This window comes from Sus scrofa, chromosome 17 (assembly GCF_054392235.1).
Source record: "Sus scrofa isolate SSC_HxYL_T2T_F1_AM1 chromosome 17, Sscrofa_HxYL_maternal_Yorkshire_Landrace_v2.0, whole genome shotgun sequence".
Lineage (NCBI taxonomy): Eukaryota > Metazoa > Chordata > Mammalia > Artiodactyla > Suidae > Sus > Sus scrofa.
In genome coordinates this window covers 40,718,588-40,741,664 of record NC_139399.1, presented here as the reverse complement: position 1 = coordinate 40,741,664, position 23,077 = coordinate 40,718,588, and the positions used below count along the sequence as shown (strand labels likewise).

At 46.3% G+C, this 23,077-nt stretch overlaps 1 protein-coding gene across 2 annotated transcripts in view; it reads left to right on the top strand.

The window, feature by feature from the left end:
- The first annotated feature begins 9,538 nt into the window (after nt 1-9,538).
- TMC2 (transmembrane channel like 2) overlaps nt 9,539-23,077 on the top strand; it is a 70,567-nt gene continuing 57,028 nt past the window's right edge. The window contains exons 1-3 of one of the 2 annotated variants that reach the window (XM_085003393.1): nt 9,539-9,978; nt 10,562-10,609; nt 22,543-22,861. In XM_085003393.1, the coding sequence (XP_084859519.1) occupies nt 9,945-9,978; nt 10,562-10,609; nt 22,543-22,861 (401 nt within the window). In that variant the 5' untranslated portion in view covers nt 9,539-9,944. The remainder of the gene's footprint in view (nt 9,979-10,561; nt 10,610-22,542; nt 22,862-23,077) is intronic. The other variant, XM_085003392.1, reaches the window with a different exon arrangement.

Below are 23,077 nucleotides of genomic sequence, written 5' to 3'. Positions count from 1 at the left end.
AATTATATTTGTTCCAACCTTTTGGAATTTACCTGAAGGACTGACACAGGCACCTGCCTATGTTTGATCTAACTCAGTTATGACTAGTAACCTTCCTGTTACTAGTCAAATCAAAGTTGTATGAATCCAGTCATAATTCATACATTATGAATCCAATAATGTAAGGAAGCTTAATATCATTATATATGTGTGTATCATATATATTTTTATATATGTATATATGTTACATATATATTAAAGAAACAGTGTTTATAAACACAAGCTCAATCATGCCACTAAATTTCTTATTTCTGGTTAGAATAAGCTGGAATTAACGTAAACGTTAAACAAACCAAATGAGAAATACACATTTATCGCATTCGTCTTCCTATGTGTTAAAGCTACTTGTGACATTTGTAAAACTGAACTCAAATCACCTATTGTTCTTTTTTTAAGTATCATTGATTCACAATGTTGAATAATTGAATCACTGAGCTCTGAGGTCCAGATTCAGATCAAATTTGAAGTCTGAGGTCCATATCCAAGGAACTGGTCCAGGCCCAAGGAACCAGATTTTAGATACAGGTTCAAGTCCAAAGTTCAAATCTGAAGTCCAGTTCCAAAGTTCAGGTACTTCTGCAGGGAAAACTAGTGACTTGGACTATGGGGCAAGGGGCACAAGTGTAGCCTCTGAAGCAGAATACAGGGAAGAGTCACTGGCAGCACAAGTTGGCACTTAGACTCTGGATCTGAAATGGGGACTTGGCCTCTAGAAGAGGGACTGGGACTTAGGCTCTGGGGCCAGCATTATAGGCTCACCTCTGGGAGAGGTGGGGACTGCCTTTGGAACCAAAATCCAGCCTTAGCCTCTAGAAGGGGGATTGTGGACCTAAACTCTGGGGAGAGCTCCTGGATTAAGAAGCAAAGACTTAGACCTGGGTGAGGGAAGCAGGATGCAGGCTCTGTGGCAACAGGTGACTGCTGCAGCCAAAACTGGGACTCAACCTCTGTAGGGGGACTTGCAGACCTAGCCAGTGGGGCATGTAGTGGAGGGAGAAGTAGGGTCTTTACCTTCTGGTGTGGGGAGTAGGGTCTTAGCCTCTGAAATGGGAGTTTGGGACTTGAGTTTCTGGAACTGAAATATGGACTCAGCCTCTGGATGAGGAAGCAGGGTCATAGTTACTGCTGGTTTCCATCCAACTAGCTTGTATCTGTGCTGAGGATAAGAGGGGCCTTTGTGCCAGGCTAGAGCAGCTCCCCCTAGCGAGGGAAGCAGGAAATTTTGAGGTGAGTGTGTTTTTCTGAGCTTGTTTGCCTATATAAAATGTATAAAGTACTTCTGAAGCTGTTTGGAATGAATGCGTTCGAGCTTGATTTCATAGAAGCTCATTGATACACTCGAAGGTATCCTAAAAGGGTCCTTTTGAGAACATTTGAGTCTATACTTGTTTTATTACCAACTGTTCCGTATGAATTCTCTCTAAGGAGCAATAAGAAGTTTCATTTGAAATGAGTGAGTGATTTTGAGCATGATTTCACTTAAAATGCCTAGTATTGAATATAAGTATTCTAATTTCTCACAGGGTAAATTAAAGAATAATGACATATTTCCTAATACTGCTGAGATAGATCTAAATTCATTCCAACTCATTCTTGTTTGATTTCCCTCAGCATTAGAAGTTTCCTTAGAGGGGCCTGTCTGATTCTTAGCTTGTTTACAAGCATACTGTTTGTAGAGATACTGCTTATTTGCACGCATCATTTCATCTTTATTTTCACTAACTCAACATAACAAGGTACTTTTGACTTACCTTACATAAAAATGTGTGATTCACACTGTTTTTACTTAATTTGCTCTAATTTACACAAAGATAGTACTTGTCAGGTGACAGTGTTTCTGAGCTTATTTCCCCTTAAAAAATTTACATAGCACTTTAAAGATCATACATTTTCTTTTAAATGAATGATTTTGAGCTTGATTTCACATAAACCAATTTATTCTAATTTCCTGTGCCAGGTTAGAATTTTTTGTTTTCTTTTCAGGGCCACATCCACAGCATATGGAGCTGTAGCTTCTGGCCTACACCACAGCCACAGCCACAGCAATGTAGGATCTGAGCCACGTCTGCGACCTACACCACAACTCACAGCAACGCAGGATCCCTAACCCACCGAGCGAGGCCAGGGATCCAACCTGTGTTCTCATGGATGGTAGTCAGATTCCTTAACCGCTGAGGCACCACAGGCACTCCCAGGTTAGGTTTGAGAATACAGCTCAGATGTATCTTAATTTGTGCTTACTTGTAATAAGATATTTAGTTTGAGATGTTTCTGAGTTAATTTGTTAATTTGCCTTTCGGAGCGAATGTGCGCTAGCTCACAATAGTCAATACAGTTTGGTGTTCATTTTAACATAAACTGCTTGGTTCCATTTATAGTTTACACAAGTTACTTTTGCGATCAAACATCTGAGCCTTGGTGTTCTCTTGTGGCACAGCTGGTTAAGGAACCAGCGTGGTCACTGCAGCATCTCGGGCCTCTCCTGCGGCGTGGGCTTGATCCCTATCCTGGGAACTTCCACCTGCCCTGGGCGAGCCCCACCCCTCTCTCCCCAAATCTGAGCCTTTTTTAATTATCCTGCTTAGATTCATGTAAAGTTGCTCTAACTCACAACAAATTCTTACCTTTGCAAAGAGCGTGTGATTCTGCTAGTTCTCACGTGTAACAAACTCTGGTAGTATCTCCCCGCTCCGCCACCCACTAAGGCCCTGATCGCCCTGGCAGGGACTGGTTCTGGTTCTGGCTCAGTCTGTTCCGGGTTTGCCTCAATGGCCAATTCCCAGATTTGCCGACAGGGGGCGCCCGCCCGCCAGGGACGAAGGCACAATTTCTCCCCTCCGACGGGGTGGGAGGGCCTCGGGAACCTCAAGGTGAGAGGAGGGGCCCTTGCAGGGGGTGTGAGACCCTTTAGCCCCGCCCCTGGCCCGCTGGCCTCCCTCACCTGGCATCTGTTCTAAGGCTGGGGTACGGAGAGCGCAGAGTCTGACCTGCGGCCCAGACCCGGGCGTCCGCGGAGGGCGCAGGGCCTTTTAGGGAGCACCATCCGCACAGCTGGCCCCAGGGACCCTGGTCCCTGTTTAGACGCTGAGTCCCTCTCTCAAAGTCCATCTGGATTCCTGCTGACAACGCCCAACGCGTAGTCCCTGCTCTCCCTCCAGCGGCTAGGGTCCCTCTGTTCCCTCAGGCTCCCGAACTGTTCAGCCCGGAGGCGGAATTCGGAATTTTTGACCCATGGTCTAAATCCTGACCTTTGGCTGGGGAGACTAAGATCTATGTCACCCTCCCTTCGCCCCAACCTCAAAGGCTAAGTGTTAATGGCCAGCGACCCGGTCCCCACTTTTTGCCCAGAGCTGAAGTCCGCATTTGGGTGGCCTCTGTGTCCCAACTTTTACAAGCCTTCAGAGGGAGGCGCCGGACCAAAGAGCCAGGAGGGGACCAGCTGGCAGGAAGCCCCAGGCACCCCAGGAGTTGCTGAAGGGGTGGGAGGGGCTTGTTCCTGGACTGGACGAAGGGAGATGAAGCCCCACGCAGTGCTCACCCCCTCTGCAAGCTGGCGCTGCTGCCTCCCTCCTTCTGGACCTGGGGCAAGTGGCTGAGAACTTTCCCCAGGAAAGGGGTACAGCAGGGCAAGTGCAAACTATAGTCGCAGTCAGCCCCAAATTAGAAAAACGTAATGAAGCAGTCACCTCTGAAAAGCAGAGACAAGTGTTGTATCAGTGTACTGAAACCCACTGATCTGTACACTTTAAAAGGGTGAAATGTTTGGCAAAGTTGTTATTTAAAGAAATAAAATCTTGGAGCTCCCGTCATGGCGCAGTGGTTAACGAATCCGAATAGGAACCATGAGGTTGCGGGTTCGGTCCCTGCCCTTGCTCAGTGGGTTAAGGATCCAGTGTTGCCATGAGCTGTGGTGTAGGTTGCAGATGCGGCTCGGATCCTGCGTTGCTGTGGCTCTGGTGTAGGCTGGTGGCTGCAGCTCCAATTGGACCCCTAGCCTGGGAACCTCCATATGCCGAGGGAGCGGCCCAAGAAATAGCAATAAGACCAAAAAAAAAAAAAACTTTGTTAGACCCCAGTTCTTATCCTCAACTCCTGCAGAAGCTTCAACATTGACTCCCTGGAGAGGCTGACAAAGTGAGAGGCCCAGGACTGAGGGGTGGTAGACAGAGCTGAGGGCAAAATGAGGAACCACACAAAACAGAGAAGGGAGTGAAAAGCCACATACAGAGAGTGGGACTCCCAGCTTCCCTCTCTTATCTCAGCTTCCCAAACACTGGTGGTCAAGGTTATTTTCCTCAGGCAGGAGACGGGAAGTCTGCCCTGTCAAGAAGAAAAGGTACACAGACCTCAAGTGGGTGTCTCTTATCCCTGCTCCGTCACCCTGGAACAGTGACTCTCAACCCCTCTCCCCGCAACTTTAACCCCACGGGCCACTTGGCAATATCTGGAGATCTTGTTGGTTGTCTGTCTCATCTGGGGCGGTGGTGGGGATTAACAGGTATTTAATGGGCAGAGGCCAGGGATGCGGCAAGTCACTGGACAGCTCCCACATAAAGAATTATCTTGTCCTGGAGTTTCCACTGTGGCTCAGTGGGTCAAGAACCCCACAAAAGAGTTCCCATCGAGGCTCATCGGTAATGAACCTGACGAGCATCCACGAGGTTGCAGGTTTGATCCCTGACCTCACTCAGTGGGTTAAGGATCCAGCATTGACGTGAGCTGTGGTGTAGGTCGCAGACACAGCTCGGATCCCAAGGTCCTGTGGCTGTGGCTGTAGGCTGGCGGCTGTAGCTCCAATTTGACTCCTAGCATATGGAACTTCCATATGCCTCTGGTGTGGCCCTGACAAATAACTAAATAAACAAAAAGAAAAAAGAATGAGCACTCAAGAGAGTTTACCTCAGTCACTGAGAAAGATAAGTGCTGTCCCCTACAGACTTGTGAATCGCAGCGAGTGAGGTCCCCCTGTACCTTCCGTCTCCCTTTCTGTGGTCCGAGGTCCATGGTCCCCTCACAGCATTCCATCCCCTCAGCTGATAGTTTCCCAGGGATCTTAAACCAGGGGGGATCTACAGTTTGGTAAAGGTCTTTTTTTCCACCCCAAACTGCGTGTGATCGCCTTGACATTCTAGTTTATAAACTAGAGCTAGGAGGAGTGAGCCCTAGAAACAAAGTGGCAGGTGGCAATCAAAAACTCAGGGAGGAGTTCCCGTCGTGGCGCAGTGGTTAACGAATCCGACTAGGAACCATGAGGTTGCGGCTTCGGTCCCTGCCCTTGCTCAGTGGGTTAACGATCCGACGTTGCCGTGAGCTGTGGTGTAGGTTGCAGACGTGGCTCTGGTGTAGGCCAGTGGCTACAGCTCCAATTCGACCCCTAGCCTGGGAACCTCCATATGCCGTGGGAGCGGCCCAAGAAATGTCAAAAAGACAAAAAAAAAAAAAAAAAAAAAAACTCAGGGAAGGTGTGCAGGGCACAAGCAGCCAAGAAACTTCGAGGCATTAAATTGTCCCTGTTGGGAATTTCCTGCTCTGCAACTGGGTTATCCACAAACCGCTGCCAAAAAGATCAGCTCTGCACACCTCGACCTGGGCTTAGCGTGCCTCTGTGGGCTGGAGGAGGAGCTGATGCCCGCCAGAGCTGCATGGGCCTGAGGAAGCTCAGCAGAGGCCAGAGGTGGGTAATAACAGGGCAATGGGGAGAGTATCATGGCAGGTGCTTTAAGGAGCAAAGGAAAGGACCGGCCAGGCCTCTGCTCTGGTAAAAGTGGGGCTGTGTGCAAGGTCACTCCTCTGAACTCTTCAGGGCTTCCTGTGTTTCTGGCATAGCCACATTCCTGCCTCTATCCCCAAAGGACCCTTGTTGGATTTGCAGAGTCACCCCCACCAAACAGAGGAAGAAATGGAGGGTCTTGCCGCTGACCGATACATAATGGGGACTGAAGAAGGATTTGTCATCTGTCTGCATCAGGTGACATCTTTAAATTCTTGCTTGTGAGGAGCATTCCAGTGGTTAATTGTCCTTATCCTCTATGGGCAGAAGTAACAGGGTCTCGGAATCTTGGCTCCCCAGCTCTCTTTGCCTGACTCTGCCTCCTGGGGCGGAGGGGGAAGAAGCTGGCACACAAAACCCATGGCCCAGGACACTGCTTGGCTGCAGTTTTCCTTGTGGCCCCAGCCGATACCTGGCCAGAATCGTCCCCTCCCTAGGAGTAATGCTCCCTTGGGTCCCAAACACCCAGGTGTGCATCTTTTTTGCTGACTAAGAGCCCAGAATGGCAGACATGACTCAGTGGATCCTTGCAAACAGTGCTCTGCCCACCTTGCCTGCTGATGGAGGAACCAAGAGGCTGCCCAAAGGAGCCCTGCTCATGATACATGCCCCAAAGCTGGTAGCTGCTGTCCAGATCTCCGTGGCCCCGCCACTGCTGGGCACCACAGACTTCCCACAGGGAGCACCTACTGAGGCGGAGGGTACGCAGCGGCCAAGGCACAGTTCACCTTATCCAGCGAGGCCATTCGCTCCTGTCACTGGATCCTCTCCATTGTGCTGCTTTACAACATTCTGTGAGCGACACTGGATGTTTGTAAGCAGATACCCAGAGCTAATGATGTTTTTTTAATCGGGGAGCTAAATGAACAAGGTAGTCCAAGAAGTTTCCCCGTCGACGAGGGATTTCGAGTCAAAAACACCACCGGATTTGGATGCGCTGTGACTTTTGGGTGAAATTGCAGATGTCATGGAGAACAGGCTTGTGGTTGCCGAGGGGGAGGGGGATGGAGGGGGATGGTCTGGGAATTGGGGGTTACTAGATGCAAACTATTGCCTTTGGAATGCATAAGCAGTGAGATCCTGCTGGGTAACCCTGGCAACTATATCTAGTCCCTTATGATGGAGCATGATAATGTGAGAAAAAAGAATGCATGTATATATATGTGACTGGGTCACCATGCTGTACTGTAGAAAATTGACAGAACACTGTCAACCAGCTATAATGGAAAACAAAATAAAAATCATTAAAAAATAAAATAAAGAAATTGCAGATACCATGCTGTTATAGTTGTGTTGATCTCTCAGATCAAGCAAAACACCCATGAAAGAGAATTACTGCAGGTTTACCACCCTTAGCCCTAGCCATAGACATACTCACCATTGTGATGAAACATTAGAACACACCCCTCCAATATTACTACTCTTCAGAGCCCTGGTTAGTTATGCTGAGTTGAATGTCCAATAAACGTAACTCGAGCATTAATTAGCTAAGACCTGGGTTGAGCCGAAAGAAAAGAAAAAGAATATTTTATGAAAAGTAAAAAGACGTGGTTTTGCGCCACCTGCTTTGGCCTTGTGGTCCTCAAAGTAGGTTGTTTTTCTTAAAACTTTCAAATATGTGAAATCAAGAGGTTTCTCCTTATAGTCATAGTGAATTCGCCATAAAGAAAAGGCGAATCTTAAGGCAAAACTCCAGGCAGGAGGAGAGAAGGAATTTCTATGACGCTCAAAGGGCCTCCCCAGACACCAGACCCCGGGTGATAAGGTCTGGGACAGAGTCCATTCTCAGGGGTGAAGCGTGGAGCTCTGCCTCCCTGCATCCCCATGAGGAGTAGAGCTTGTCTTCCCACAGGGCTTCTCGGGAGGATGTCAGGTACACCACCTCTTCATCCTCTGAAAGAAAGCTGCCACCTGTCCCTGGTGTGTCCACATCCTGTGTGCTGGCCACCCTGGAGCAGTGGCAGCACTGCAAGGAGGATAAAAGCCAGAATCAGACATTTGGCAAAGTGCTGACCATCCCAGATGGACTCAGAAATGCCACCGGAAAGGAGTAAAAAGCACGTGGGCACCAGTGTAACTGTAAGACACAAGCCAGCTGCCTGGAAAGATCTTGCATGGCCATGGCTGCCCACGCCCTGCAACCTTTGGAGGCCACAGGGTTGATCTCACAGCATGGCTGATCTCTCCCACTGGTGGCTGAGGTTGGATATTGTTTTCTTTTTTCTTTCTTAATTTTTTTCTTTGTATGGCCGCACCTGTGGCATATGGAAATTCCTGGGCTAGGGGTTGAATCAGAGCTGCAGCTGCCAGCCTATACCACAGTCACAGCAACATCAGATCAGAGCCACATCTGTGACCTTCACCACAGCCTGTGGCAACGCTGGGTCCTTAATCCTCTAAGCGAGGCCAAGGATTGAAGCTGCATCCTTACAGACACTGCATCAGGTTCTTAACCAGCTGCCTGCTGAGCCACAACGGGAACTCCTGGATATTGTTTTCTAACCCTATATATCCAATGGCTAGATTTCCTCAAGGATGCCAAAACCTTTAGAAGTCAATGACTCAACATCACAGAGATTGAGTCACCTGCTTCTAACCCTCTGCTTGTTGGAGACTCTTGTGCTCTTGATCAGGACCCTCCAGGCTGGAGTTCCCATCATGGCTCAGTGGTAACGAACCTGACTAGTATCCTTGAGGATGCGGATTCAGTCCCTGGCCTCACTCAGTGGTTGCCATGAGCTGTGGTGTAGGTCGCAGATGAGGCTTGGATCTGGCATTGCTGTGGCTGTGGCGTAGGCTGGCAGCTACAGCTCGGATTAGACCCCTAGCCTGGGAACCTCCATAAACCAGGGGGTGCACCCCTCACAGGACCAAAAAAACAAAAGAACAAAACAAAAACAAAACGAACAAACAAAAACCCCTCCAGGGTCCTGGATCCTTGAGAAGTGACTGCAAGTCTCTTCCACAGTCTGCCCAGCCTGCCCATCAGCCCCACCTGCTCCAGGCCACACCTCACACTTACCCAGCAGCGCCACCCAAGGACATAGGCAGGACTTCTTGCCCTGTCCTTGCTGTTTCCTCGGCCCAAGATTACCCTCCCTTTGCCTCCCCTCATCACATCTAAAACTCAGCTCAGCTCAGCACACTGCTTCCTGGAGGTCCGCTGATCCCTCCCCACAAATGGGACAGCTATCGCCTTTCTTCTAGCATCATGGAGAGTCAAGGGCCACCTCACACTTGAGGGAACACAGCAGCGGGAGAGAGATCCAAATTGGAGAGAGATCCAAATTGTCAAGTGGTGTCTACGCAATTAGAGCCACAGGAAGTGGGTTGGAGACTGGTTTGGGCTCTGTGGATGCAAACAACCGAAACTTGTATATATGTGGCTGGCCACCTGGGAAGGACCGCTCTGGATGAGCCCTCTGTGTCTGTGAAGCTTTCATAAACAGGCACCAGAATGAGCTGTCCCAAAAGCCAGCGCATGTGTCAGGGGAAAGTGCAGCTTAAAGAGGGAGTGAGTGCCGCATCCCTGGAGATGCTGGACTCATGCCTGCAAAAGCACTCACTCCCCCGCCCCTCCCCTGTCCTCTAGCAGGAGGGAGACAAAGAGAAATTCCCAAGGACTGATAATGATGCCCAGCGGTAGTCCTGGGAATCTGCATTTTAAACAGAAGCCCTGGTGGGAACAGGCACAAACATCCTTGAATTTCCCTGGTGCCTCTCCCAACCAGGGACCCAAGACCGAGGACGAGAGACCTGGGATGCTCTTCATACCTCTCCTGGTTGGGGTGTGAGTGGCATCACCACCAGGAAATGAGCTGGCAGCTTCTGGCCCCTTCAGGGCCCCTCCGTGTGTAAGCGATGCCTGAAATGTGAGGCCACACCGCCCCTTTGCAGGGAAACCCAAGCGGAGGAGTGTGCAGCTGGATTGAAGGGCTGGGCACTCGCCGCCTCCTGCCCCGCCTCGCCTCGCTCCCAAAATTCACTCGCCTCCACGTTCAATCTCAAAGCAGCCGAGCAGAGGAACAGAGTCCCGGCCACCATGAGGGCAGCAGATCACCCCAGATCACCCCAGGCTGCAGGTGTATGAGCGAGCCTCGTGAGTCTGCCTGGGGACCAGCCAGCCCTGCTGACCATGAGCCACCCGCTAAAGGGCCGGAGGGAGGAAGGTGAGTTAATTCTCCTCTCTGCGGGGCCCCCTCACAGGTTTCCTGGGCAGCAGGGGACACGGAGGCAGACGGGGTCTTTGGAGGCGCAGGGACCCAGGTTCGAGGACAGGGCCTGCCACTTGCTTGCTGAGAAACCTGTCTGGTTAACCATCCAACCTTCCCTGACTCATCCACGAGATGAAGGCGGCCATGGCCCCTTGCAGGGCTGTGGGTGGATTGAAAACAGCCCGTGCCAGCCTTACCACAGCACCAGAGGCCATCAGAGCCCGCCTGGCTCTGTCAGCCTCCTGCCGTCTTGGTTAGGGTCACCTTTCTTCAGCAATCCCCTCCACAGACTTCTCTGTCTGTCTGTCTGTCTGAGGCAGGGATTGTAGAGGTGTTCTGACCTCATGACCTTCCAGGGTGTCAGAGAAACATCAGCATGGGGGGCTCTAGAGCTGGTGGAATTAAGTAGTTGGAGCCTGGTTCTCTCTGAGGGGCCACCAACCAGCCGAGGGTCCCCACGGTGAGATGGGGCGGTACAGGGAAGGGGCCTCTGCAGGTGTCAGGCTTCATCCCTTTCATCCAGTTCCCTCTCTTACAGCAGCAGGTGGCTCGAGGGGGCAGGTGAGGAGCGGCTCTCCAGGCACAGGTGAGATGGGGTGAGGGTCCTGGTGAGCCCCAGTCCAGCCCCCCACCCAGCCTTCTGTCTCATCCCTTCTTCTCTCCCTCCCTCTCAATGTAAGGAACCCGCCCCAGGCAGGGAGTTTCACTGGGGAGGGGACAGAGTGCTGCTCAGAGGGGGCATGTCTTCAGCCCCAGGGGGCAAGAGCCAGCCCCAGATTTGGTGACACGGAGCTGAGCCTCAGGGAGCTGGTTCCAGGCAGCTGGTAGGAGGTGGAGCCAGGACTCACACCCAGGCTGCCTGACTCCAAAGGGCACACCCATACCCTTCACAAAGTGCCAAGGGTGGTGGGCCACCTTCCCATCCGGAATATGGACACAGCTCTTCCCTGGGCCAGCAAGGGCTTTACCCAGAGGGGGCAAGCTGCTCCAGGAGTTGAAGAGCCACCAAAGTCACAGGGGGCAGACCCTCCCCGCCATCAGGAGGGCAGGACCCACACCCACCAGTCGGGCGTACTGCACTTCAGGTCAGGAGTCATGAGGTTAAGGTCCAGTCTTTTTTTCTGCACTTGAAGCATGTGGAGATTCCCAGGCTAGGGGTCCAGTGGGAGCTGTAGCTGCTGGATTACGCCACAGTCACAGCAATGCAGGATCCAAGCTGCGTCTGGGACCTACGCCATAGCTCACAGCAACACCCGATCCTCAACCCACTGAGCAAGGCCAGGGATCGAACCTGCACCCTCATGGATGCCGGTCAGATTCGTTAACCACCGAGCCTCAACAGGAACTCCTGGTTATGGTTCAGTCTCCTCCTCACACCCCAGGCAGGCACTGTTGGGAGAGATGCTCTCAGTTCATTCTAAGGAGAAAGGACTTGTCCTGACCCCCACACTGGCACGTGGGACCTGGAAGAGCTGGCCCCAGGATTCACCCATCTGCCTCCTCTACCTGACCCTTGCACCCACTGCTCCTCCATTGCCAGGGGTCTGAGCCCTTGGTGGGGTGGGCGGTGAGGGGGCAAGAGCAAGATGCGCAGAGGAGCCAGGGCTCCAGGAAGGAGGTGGGGGCCAAGGAGGCACCACTGGCCTCTCAACACTCCTTCCTGCCCCCAGAGCTGTGCCATGATCACTGTCCCTCCTCCCAACTCCACTGCCTCCGCTTTCAGTCTTCATATCCCTCCAGAGACATGAGATCAAGGGTGAGAAAGTGCACATTGCCCCAGGTGACTGGACAAGGACCTGTCCTCAAGGAAGGTCAGCTCCCTTGGTGACACCGTGTGTGAGGATGCTGGGGCCTGGTCCCCCACATTCCATTTCCCTGTGGTCCTCCAGGTTACTGTCCCTTCTGCACCACCTGGCTCCCCCTCTGTCCCTGCTGAACGGGCTGCCTTGTTGGGGTCTCCTGTGGGCATATATGCAGGACTGCAACAGAAAGTCATTTTGCTAAAAATGCAAACCTTTTTCTACTGAAATATGCCACATACACAACCCCACCCTGCCATTTTCCCTTCTGCCTAGAAAAGAGGAAGGCGGGGGGAGGAGATCCTGTCGTGGCTCAGTGGTTAATGAATCCGACTAGGAAGCATGAGGTTGCGGGTTTGGTCCCTGCCCTTGCTCAGTGGGTTAACGATCCGGCGTTGCCATGAGCTGTGGTGTAGGTTGCAGACACGGCTTGGATCCCACGTTGCTGTGGCTCTGGCGTAGGCCGGTGGCTGCAGCTCTGATTCAACCCCTAGCCTGGGAACCTCCATATGCCACGGGTGTGACCCAAGAAATGGCAAAAAGACAAAAAGACAAAAAAAAGAAAGAAAGAAAGAAAGAAAGAAAGAAAGAAAGAAAGAAAGAAAGAAAGAAAGAAAGAAAGAAAGAAAGAAAGAAAGAAAGAAAGGAAAGAAAGAAAGAAAGAAAAGAGGAAGGGGTCAAAATTTGCACTTCAGGGACCCAAATGGTCAAGGGACACAGCGAAGTTAAATAAAAGGAATCCAGTAAATGAACCGGAGCAGCCCAATTACATAAATTCGAAATCTCCTCTGGAGTCACCTCTGAGGGACCTAAATCCTATTCCTTCCACTTATGTTCCATAAGAAGGGGAAAAAAATGTCTGAGAACACAGTATGTTTCTCAAAAAAAATTACAGTTTGTTTTTCCATTTCTTAAACAGGAGGCTCAGAATTCTCCGTCCTCTTGTATCGTTTGGTGAACATGCTTAACTGTTGGGAGTTGGTGGGTGAGCCAGACACATTGGGCCTTCCAGCTCCTCTCTTTCCTTTCAGCCTATTTTTCGCCCTGAATTTTCTGACTCCAATCAGCTGCATGAACGGGAGGAGTCCTGATAAGTGCAGGCGGTGCATTCAGAGCTTGGAGGTCTTCCTAACCTGACAGCTGCCTTCCTAGCTCCTAAATTATGCATCCCGTGGAGGCTATTGAAAACTGCCTATGAAAGAAAAACTAAAGCAGCAGCTTGCTTGCCGTGTAAAAGAGGTTGGGTAAAACGGAAAGGCAAATTCTGTCTCACTTTCCACGTTCCACATGCATTTCCTTCAGTTGGGAAATGAGATTATAACAGGAATCACAGCTTGGGGAAAATATATGAGCCCCCACGTTAGGTCTACGATGCTTGGGAGGATGCCTGAGACAGTTCATTACCAAAGAGAAAACCATGTCTTAGCTGAATGAGCACAGATCAGAAGAAGATACAAACCTATGTTGGCTTTCTTGTCCAGTCCTTCCAAGCAACATGGAACTGGTCTTGACCACAAGAGACCTTTCTCCTTAATCCCTTGACCACTCCTTCTGCCCCTCTGCCTTCTTTGAGAGCCTAGCTCCATCCTGGAGCTCTCCCTGGGGGCATGGCCGTGGTGACAAACACTTTCCTGGACTTGCTGTCATGTCTTTAGTGGGGTAGATGGGTTTCTGGATGAAGACCTGCAGAGCGCAGGCAAGAGCATCTGTAGGACAAATCTGTCTTTCTCTGACAAATATTGACCAGCTTCCTAGCTTGGATGAATTGTTATTACATTTGAAAAGTTTGTTCTTACACTATCTTACCAAAAACTCCTTTCCCATAGGAGGTGAGAAGGAAAAGAGGTCAGAGCAGGAATTGGTGAAAACTCAGGCGATGACCTACGTCTGAGTCTGTAACTAACACTCAGTGCTTTTCAGTGTGTTTACACCAGGTGTCTCAGCAGACCCTGCAGTAACTATAGCAACTGGAGACCACATCCCAAAGACGGAGAGATCGTTAATGGGGGAGTCAGATTCTTATTTGATGCCTCTTGCCTTCACACCAAGTGAAGCAACTGCAGCAAAGATGCTCATGGAGCCTGCCCCACAGGGACTGGGAATCAGTGTCCCCACCATCAACAGCCTCTTCAATGCTGCCAGCATGATCCTTTGATGCAGAGCATCTAGCAGATGCTCCAGTATCACACTCTCCCTCCAGACTTCCCCCAGCCCCCTGTAGACTTGCATCTGCCCTCCCTGCTCCCCACTCCAGTACCGATCAGACCCAAGACTCAGCTCTACCCTGATCACTCACAGCCCAGACCTCTCGGCACTTCCACTGGGGCCCCCCAAAGCCCTGTTCCCTCTGCCCAGAATCCCCCTGCCTCGCTACCACCACCACCACCACCCATCTATCTCCACTCCCTTCTTCTCTTGACAAACTTATGTTCATCCTTCAAGACACAGAGTAAACATCAATTCTTTTTTTTAACTTAATGAATTGTATTCCATTTACAGTTGTACAACAATCATCACAACCCAGTTTTACAGCATTTCCATCCCAAACCCCCGCCCCATCCCCCCCCAACCTTTCTCCTTTGGAAATCATAAGTTTTTCAAAGTCTGTGCATCAGTATCTGTTCTGCAGAGAAGTTCAGTGTATCCTTTTTTAAATGCCTCATATAAGCGATAGCATATGACTTTTGTGTCTCAGTCTGACTAACTTCACTTGGCATGATAATTTCTAGGTCCACCCATGTTGCTGCAAATGCCATTATTTCATTCCTTTTTATGGCTGAGTAATATTCCATTGTGTATATGGAGTATCTTCTTTATCCACTCTTCTGTCAATGGAGATTTAGGTTGCTTCCTTGTCTTGGCTGTTGTATATAGTGCTGCAATGAACGCTGGAATACATGTGGAGTTCCCCTTGTGGCTCAGCAGAAACAAACCCGACTAGTATCCATGAGGATGCAGGTTTGATCCCTGGCCTTGCTCAGTGGGTTAAGGATCCAGTGTTGCCCTGAGCTGTGGTATAGGTCACAGATGCGGCTCGGATCCTGCACTGCTGTGATTGCGGTATAGGCCAGCAGCTATAGCTCTGATGTGACCTCTAGCCTGGGAATTTCCTTATGCCACGGGTGCGGCTCTAAAAAGCAAAAAACAAGAACAAAAACATTGGAGTATATGTATCTTTTTGAGTCATGGTTTTCTCTGGATAGATGCCCAGGTGTGGGATTGCTGGATCGAATGGTAATTCTATTTTTAGTTTTTGAGGAATCTCCATACTCTTTTACACAGTGCTTGCACCAATTTACATAAAACATCAGTTTTTTTATGAAGTATTTCCAGCCATCCTAACCGTAATTCATCACTGATCTTTTATTGTCTCCACAGTTTTGCCTTTTCCAGAATGCCATATAGTTGCTGTTTATATCAGCTTATTTATAATTTCCAAAAATCAGGAGCAACCAAGATATCCTTCAATGAGTGACTGCATATGTGGTATATTCAGACAATGGAGTATTTGTCTGTGTTAAAATGAAATGAGCTGTCAAGCCACAAAAAGACATGGTCGAACCTTAAATTCATATTCTTAACTGAAAGAAGACATTCTGAAACGGCTACGTTCTGTATGATTGCAACTCACCCTAATATCAGTACAAGGTTTCCAGATACATATAGATCTTTTTTTTTTTTTTTTTTTTTTGTCTTTTTGCCATTTCTTGGGCCGCTCCCTCGGCACATGGAGGTTCCCAGGCTAGGGGTTGAATTGGAGCTGCAGCCACCGGCCTACACCAGAGCCACAGCAACGCTGGATCCAAGCCGTGTCTGCAACCTACACCACAGCTCACGGCAACACCGGATCGTTAACCCACTGAGCAAGGGCAGGGACCGAACCCGCAACCTCATGCTTCCTAGTCGGATTCGTTAACCACTGCGCCACGACGGGAACTCCACGTATAGATCTTAGAAACGCATCTTCCAGCTGGAATATTATGAAACGTAAATACTATTGACATAAAATTTTCAGAATAATGAATCAATTTAGTTAAGCACAAATTTGGGTATTTCATAAACTTAAACTGTAAGTAGAAGTAATGCCATCATATTTAATCAACAGACCTATATAAGTTTGGGAAGAACATATCTAAGGAGAATAACAGTATAATCTTGTATTATATTTAATGCTGACAAATTGAAAAAGACCTATTTGTTTTTCTTTTTTTTAAATTTTTATTTATTTAATTTTTTTTTTCCCATTTCTTGGACCACTCCTGCGGCATAGGGAGGTTCCCAGGCTAGGGGTCTAATCGGAGCTGTAGCCACTGGCTTACGCCACAGCCACAGCAATGCCAGATCCGGGCCACGTCTGTGCCACAGCTCACGGCAACGCCAGATCCTTAACCCACTGAGGAGGCCAGGGATCGAACTCGCAACCTCATGGTTCCTAGTCGGATTCATTAACCACTGCGCCACAATGGGAACTCCCTATTTGTTTTTCTTAAACTAGGCATTATAAATTTGTTCATTTGCCAAATGTTTACCTAATTTCTAGGATCTTTGGAATATTTAAGTTTATATAAACACATACTGATATAAGCCCATCAAATGAGCTCTTTTATTCTCTTTTTTTAATTTTTATTTTTTGTTTTTTATGACCACACCTGCAGCATGTGGAAGTTCCCAGCCTAGGGGGCCAAATCAGAGCTGCAGCTGCTGGCCTACACCACAGCAATGCCAGATCCAAGCCAGGTCTGCGATCTTCACCAGAGCTCACGGCAATGCCAGATCCTTAACCTACTGAGCAAAACCAGGGATCAAACCTGTATCCTCATAGACACCATATCAGATTCTTAACCTGCTGAGCCACAGTGGGAACTCATCAAAAGAGCTCTTTTAATCTTTAGAGACACTTCTTGTGATGTCCCTTGGAGCCTCTCATTGATGAATGATTGCATTCTTTAATGGACTTTATTTTTTAGAATGTTCTTAGATTTCTAGAAACTTTGTACAGAAGGTACAGAGTTCCCATGTATAATCATCTTTCCTCCCCTCACCCCAGCTTTCCCTATTATTAACATCTTGTGCCGATGTAGTGTGTTTGTTACAACTGATGAATGAATATGAATACATTAGTATTAAGTAAAGTCTACAGTTTACATTAGGGTTCACACTTTGTGTTGTACATTCTATAAGGTTTTTTTTAAATTTTTTATCCAAGTATAGAAAAATCTATGGGTTTTAACAAATGCCTAATTACAATATCATACAAAATAGTGTACCCTAAAAATGCCCTATGCTACATCTAGTCACTTCTCTTCCTCGCCCCCTGCCCTCCTGGAAACCACTGATCTGTTATCATCTCCCCAGTTTGGCCTTTTCCAGAATGTAATATAGTTGCAAGCGTACCGAATGTAGCCTTTTCAGAATGTCTTCTTTCAGCCAGGCATATGAATTTAAGGTTCCTCCAACTCTTTTCATGCTCGATAGCTCATTTCATTTGGACACTGACACGTATTCCATTTTATGATTACACCACGGTTTGTTTATGCAGTCCCCCACTGAAGGACATCTTGGCGGCTTCCAATTTGGGGAAATTATAAATAAGCTGATGTAAAACATTTTGTGCAAGTTTTTGTGGGAACCTAAGTTTTCCATTCATTGGGGTAAACACCTAAGAGTACAACTGCGGAATCGCAGGGTGAACTTACGTTGAGTGTTATAAGCAACTGCCAAACTGTGTCAAAGTGGCTGTACCATTTGGCATTCCTTTTGGCAATAAGTGAGAGTTGCTGTTGCTCCACGTCCTCCCCAGCATTTGGAGCTGTTAGTCTGTTGGATTTTAGTCATTCCAGTACCTGTAGCAGTATCTTCTTGTTTTACTTCACGGTTCTCTGATAACATATGATGTGAACGCCTTTTCATATGCTTATCTCCCATCTGTATACTTTCTTTGGTTCGATATCTGTTTAGATCTTTTGTCCATGTTTTAAATTAAGATTTTTTTTCCTTATTGTTCACTTTTAATAGTTCTTTGTATATCTGGGTACAAATTCTTTAAGTATGTGTTTTGTAACACATTTTCTTTCCGTCTGTGGCTTCTATTTTCACTTTCCTAACAGTGTCTTTTCAAGAACGGAACTTTTAAATTGTAATAAAATCCAACTTATCAGATTATTCTTTCACAGATCCTGCTTTAGGTGTTTTATCCAAAAAGTCTTTGAAAGCCTAGGATCACTTAGGTTTACTTTTATGTTATCTTACAGGAATTTTATGGTTTTGCATTTTGCATTTAGATCTATGACCCATTTTGAGTTTATTTTTGTGAAAGGTATGAAGTCTGTGTCTAGATTTGGGGGGTGTCATGTGATATGATATCAATTGTTCCAGCACCATTTGTTGAAAATACTCTCTCCATTAAATTGCCTTTTCTCCTTTGTCAAAGAGAAGTTGGCTATATTTGTGTGGGTCTATTTCTGGGCCTTCTATTCTGACCATTGATTTATTTGTCTATTCTTTCACTGATATCACACTGTCTTGTTATTGTGGCTTTAGAGTATCTTAAAGTTAGGTAGTGTCAATCTTTCAACTTTGTTCTTCTCATTCAATATTATGCTGGCTATTCTGGATCTTTCGCCATTCCATATAAACTATAGAATAAGTTTATTAAAATTGACAAAATAACTCACTGAGATTTTGATTGGGACTGTGTTAAATCTATAGATGAAATTGGGAAGAATTGATACTTAATAATATTGATTCTTCTTATCTATGAACATAGAATAGCTCTTCATTTATTTAGTTCTTTGATTTCTGTCATCAGAGTTTTTTGTTTGTTTATTTTTTGTTTTGTTTTATCTCATTTTGCTTTTTCAGGGCTGCACCTGGAGCATATGGAAGTTCCCAAGCTAGGGAACTGCCATCCGTCCTACACCACAGCCACAGCAATGCCAAATCCCAGCCACATCTTCTACCTACACCACAGCTCACAGCAACATCAGATCCTTAACCCACTGAGTAGGCCCAGGGATCGAACCCACCTCCTCATGGATACAAGTAGGGTTCATTACCACCAAGCCACAGTGGGAACTCCCTTTCATCAGAGTTTTGATCGTTTGGAGGTTTTTTTGGTTTTGTTTTTTGGGGGGTTTTTTGGCTGCTCCCATGGTGCATGGAATTTCCTGGGCCAGTGATCAAACCCATGCTGTGATTGTGACCTGCACCACAGCTGCAGCAACACTGGATCCTTAACAGACAAGCAAACTTCCTCATCAGAGTTATAGTTTTCCTCATATAGATCTTACATAATTTGTTAGATTTATTTATTTCATTTTTTAATACTAATATAAATGATGTTTTGTTTTTAATTTCAATTTATATTTGCTTATTGTTGGCGTATAGGACTTTTGCACATTAACTTTATATTTTGCAGCCTTGCTATAATCACTTATTATTTGTAGGAGAGTTTTTGTGTATCCTGAGATTTTCTACATAAATGGTAATGTAATCTGTAAACAAAGACAGTTTTATTTCTTCCTTCTCAATAAGTGTACTTTTTATTTCTTGTTTTTGTGTTCTTGCATTAGCTAGGACTTCCAGTACAACGTTGAATAGGTAAGAGGGACTACCCACATCTTATTCCTGATCTTAGGAGGAAGGTACATAGTTTCTCACCATTAAGTGTGATGTTAGCTATAGGTTTTTTATAGAAATTCTTTTTTTTTTTTTTTGTCTTTTTGCCTTTTCTAGGGCCGCTTCCTGAGGTATATGGAGGTTCCCAGGCTAAGGGTCTAATCGGAGCTGTAGCTGCTGGCCTACACCAGAGCCACAGCAACGCGGGATCCCAGCCGCATCTGCAACCTACGCCACAGCTCATGGCAATGCCGGATCCTTAACCCACTGAGCAAGGCCAGGGATTGAACCCGCAACCTCATGGTTCCTAGTCGGATTCGTTAACCACTGCGCTGCTACAGGAACTCCTAGAAATTCTTTATCAGGTTGAAGAAGTTCCCATGTATTTTCAGTTTGCTGAGTGGTTTAATTATGAATGGGTGTTGTATTTTTTCAAATGCTTTTTCTGAATCTATTGATATAATCATATTATGTTTCTTCCATTAGCATGTTGATATGATGTATTGCATGAATTGATATTATAATATTGAATCCGTCTTTCATTAGGGAATAAATCCCACTTTTGCTGTGATATGTAAATTTTTTTTTTTTTCTTTTTAGATCTGCACCTGCAGCATAAGGAAGTTTCTTGACTAGGTGTTGAATTGGAGCTACAGCTACTGGCCTATGCCATAGCCACAGCGACACTGGATCCAAGCTGCATCTGCAACCTATGCCACAACTCATGGCAATGCTGGATCCTTAACCCACTGAGAGAGGCCAGGGATTGAACTCACATCCTCATGGATACTAGTCGGGTTTGTTACCACTGAGCCACAACAGGAACTTCCTGTTAATTCTTTTTATACATTGTTGGATTCGATTTGCCATTGTTTGAGGATGTTCACATCTGTGTTGATGAGAGTTGCTGATCTGTACTTTTCCTTCTGTGTAATGTTTTTGTTTAGTTTTGGTATTAGGGTAATGCAAGCTTTATAAAATGAGTTGGGAAGTATTCCTTAATAGAAATTTTATGGGATACATTGAAAAGAAATTATATTTCTTCTTTAAACATTTGGTACAATTCATTAGTGAAGCCATCTGGGCCTGCTTTGGGGTTTTTTGTTTGTTTTTTTAATTATTAATTATTGATTCAATTTCTTAAATAGATATAGGCCTACTCAGATTAGCTACTTTTTCTTGGGTGAGTTTTGGTAAATAGTGTCATTCTAGGAATTAATGTTTCATCCAAGCTATCAAATTTATAAGCATCAAGTTTTTCGTAATATTCTTATATTGTATTTTTAATGATCATGTGATCAATAGTGATGACTACTCTCATTTCTGATGTTAGTAATTTGTGTCTTCTCAATTTTTTCCTTGGTTTTCCTGGCTACAGTTTTATCAATATTATTGATCGTTTAAAAAAAACAACTTGTGGTTTCATATTTTCTCCATCATTTTCCTGTTTTAAATTTCATTGCTCTCCATTCTAATTTTCACTATTTCTTCTCTTCTGCTTTCTTTGGATATAATTTGCTCTTCTAGTTTCATTGATGGAAGCTTATATTATTGATTTGTCTCTTCTGATGTATGCATTCAACACTCTAGTTTCTCTCTAAGCACTCCTTTTGTTACATCCCACAAATTTTGATGTTTTATTTTCATTTAAATTTATAGCTGGATTCCTATTCACCATTTTGTTGCTGTTTTCTATTCATTTCTCTTGTTTTTTGTTCCTATTCTTATTCTTCTGTGTTCTGTGGTTTTGATTCAGCATTTTATATGATTTCAGTTTCTCTTCTTTTTTAGTATATCAATTTTATTCTTTTTTCACTTTTCTAGTGGTTGCACTAGAGTTTGCAATATACATTTACAACTAAGTCCACTTTCAAATAACGTTATACCTCTTCATGGGGAGTACAGGTGCTTTATGACAGAGAGTTCCCAACTCCTCCTTCCCATCTGTTTAACACTGGTGTCATTTATTTCACTTATCCATTAACTATAAGCATCCAATAAATTTTTGCTATTATTATTTTAAACAAACTCTTATCTGTTGATTAAGAATAAGAATAATAAAATATTTCATATGATCTTTGTTTACTCCTTCCTAAAAGCTCTTTTTTTCAATGTACCAAGTTTCTGACCTACATTATTTTCTTTCTCTCTGAAGAACTTAGCGTTTCTTGCAAGGCAAATCTACTCAATGTTTGTTTGTCTAAGAAAGTCTGTATTTCTCCTTCATGTTGGAAGGATAAATTTCTCCTTCATGTTGGAAGGATAAAGTTCTAAGCTGTGGGGTTTTGTTTTTTTTTTTTTTTCCTTTTTAGCACTCTAAATATTCCACTTCAATCTCTTCTTGCTTGTGTAGTTTCCAAAGAGAACTCTAATATAATTTTTATCCTTGTTTCTCTTTAGGTAAAATGAAGTTTTTTCTTCTTCCACCCCCCTGGCTTCTTCCAGTGTTTTCTCTTTGTCTTTGATTCTCTATAGTTTGAATAGGATATGCTAGGTGGAGAGTTTTTGGTATTTGTCCTGCTTGGTGTTCTCTGAGCCTCCTGGATCTGTGGTTTGGCGGTTGTCATTAATTTTGGACAATTTGCAGCCATTATTACTTCAAATATTTCTTTCTTTCTTTCTTTCTTTCCTTCTTTCTTTCCTTCCTTCCTTCCTTCCTCCTTTCTTTCTTTCTTTCTTTCTTTCTTTCTTTCTTTCTTTCTTTCTTCTCCTTCTGGTATACCTATTACTATGTTACACATTTTGCAATTGTCTCACAGTTCTTGGGATATTCCAGTCTATCTTTTTTAGCCTATTTTCTCTTTGCTTTTCAGTTTGGGAAATTTCTAGTGACATACCTTCCATCTACTGATTCTACTGATTCTTTATTTGACTATGATCAGTGTACTCTACCTGAGGTTTAGGGGAGAGAGTAGGGGTGCCAGGTAGTCAGAGGAGGGAGACCTGAACTCCCATCTCACACCAGAGACTCTGTCTGAAGAGGGGGCCTTTGGAACCAATAAGCTCTGGGAAGCATCTTGGACATCTGGTTTCTCACAGCTGGGGGCGCTTTCCTGGCATTGAAGCCCTTGGCGCCATAACTGTTCATTCTCTGCCCCTGCAGGTGACAGATCTGGGAGAAGACCTTCAAGAAAGCGGACTTACAAAGCCGAGCATGTGGCAAGCAGGCGGGGAGCACAGACTGGCCAGAAGGAGCGGGCTGGGGGCAGCCCCAAGCCGGGATCTCCCCAGAGGAAGCCGGCAGAGCACAGGGGGCACCACAAGCAGCTGGGGGAACGGGAGCGAAGCTCAGCGGAGAAGACCAGTGGAGGGAAGAGGAATAGGGACAGAAAAGCTTCCTTCAGGGAGCAGAGAGCACCCCCAAAGAGAGAAAAGGAGGTGCCGAGGAAGGAGGAGATGTGGAAGCAGCTGAAGAAACACAGGTGTGTTTCAGGCACGTTTCAATCTACCCTCTCCCTCTCCTTTCAACCCTGCTCGCTCCCTTGATGAAGCCCAGGTATCACCCTCCCTGGTGAATGGGCACCCCCTTCCCCCTGCATCTCTTTGCCCCTGCCCAGCTCTCAGTCTGGGGCAGAACCAGGATGAGGATCACGGCCATCCCAGATGGGCACTCTTGACTCAGACTCCTCAGGTAGCTC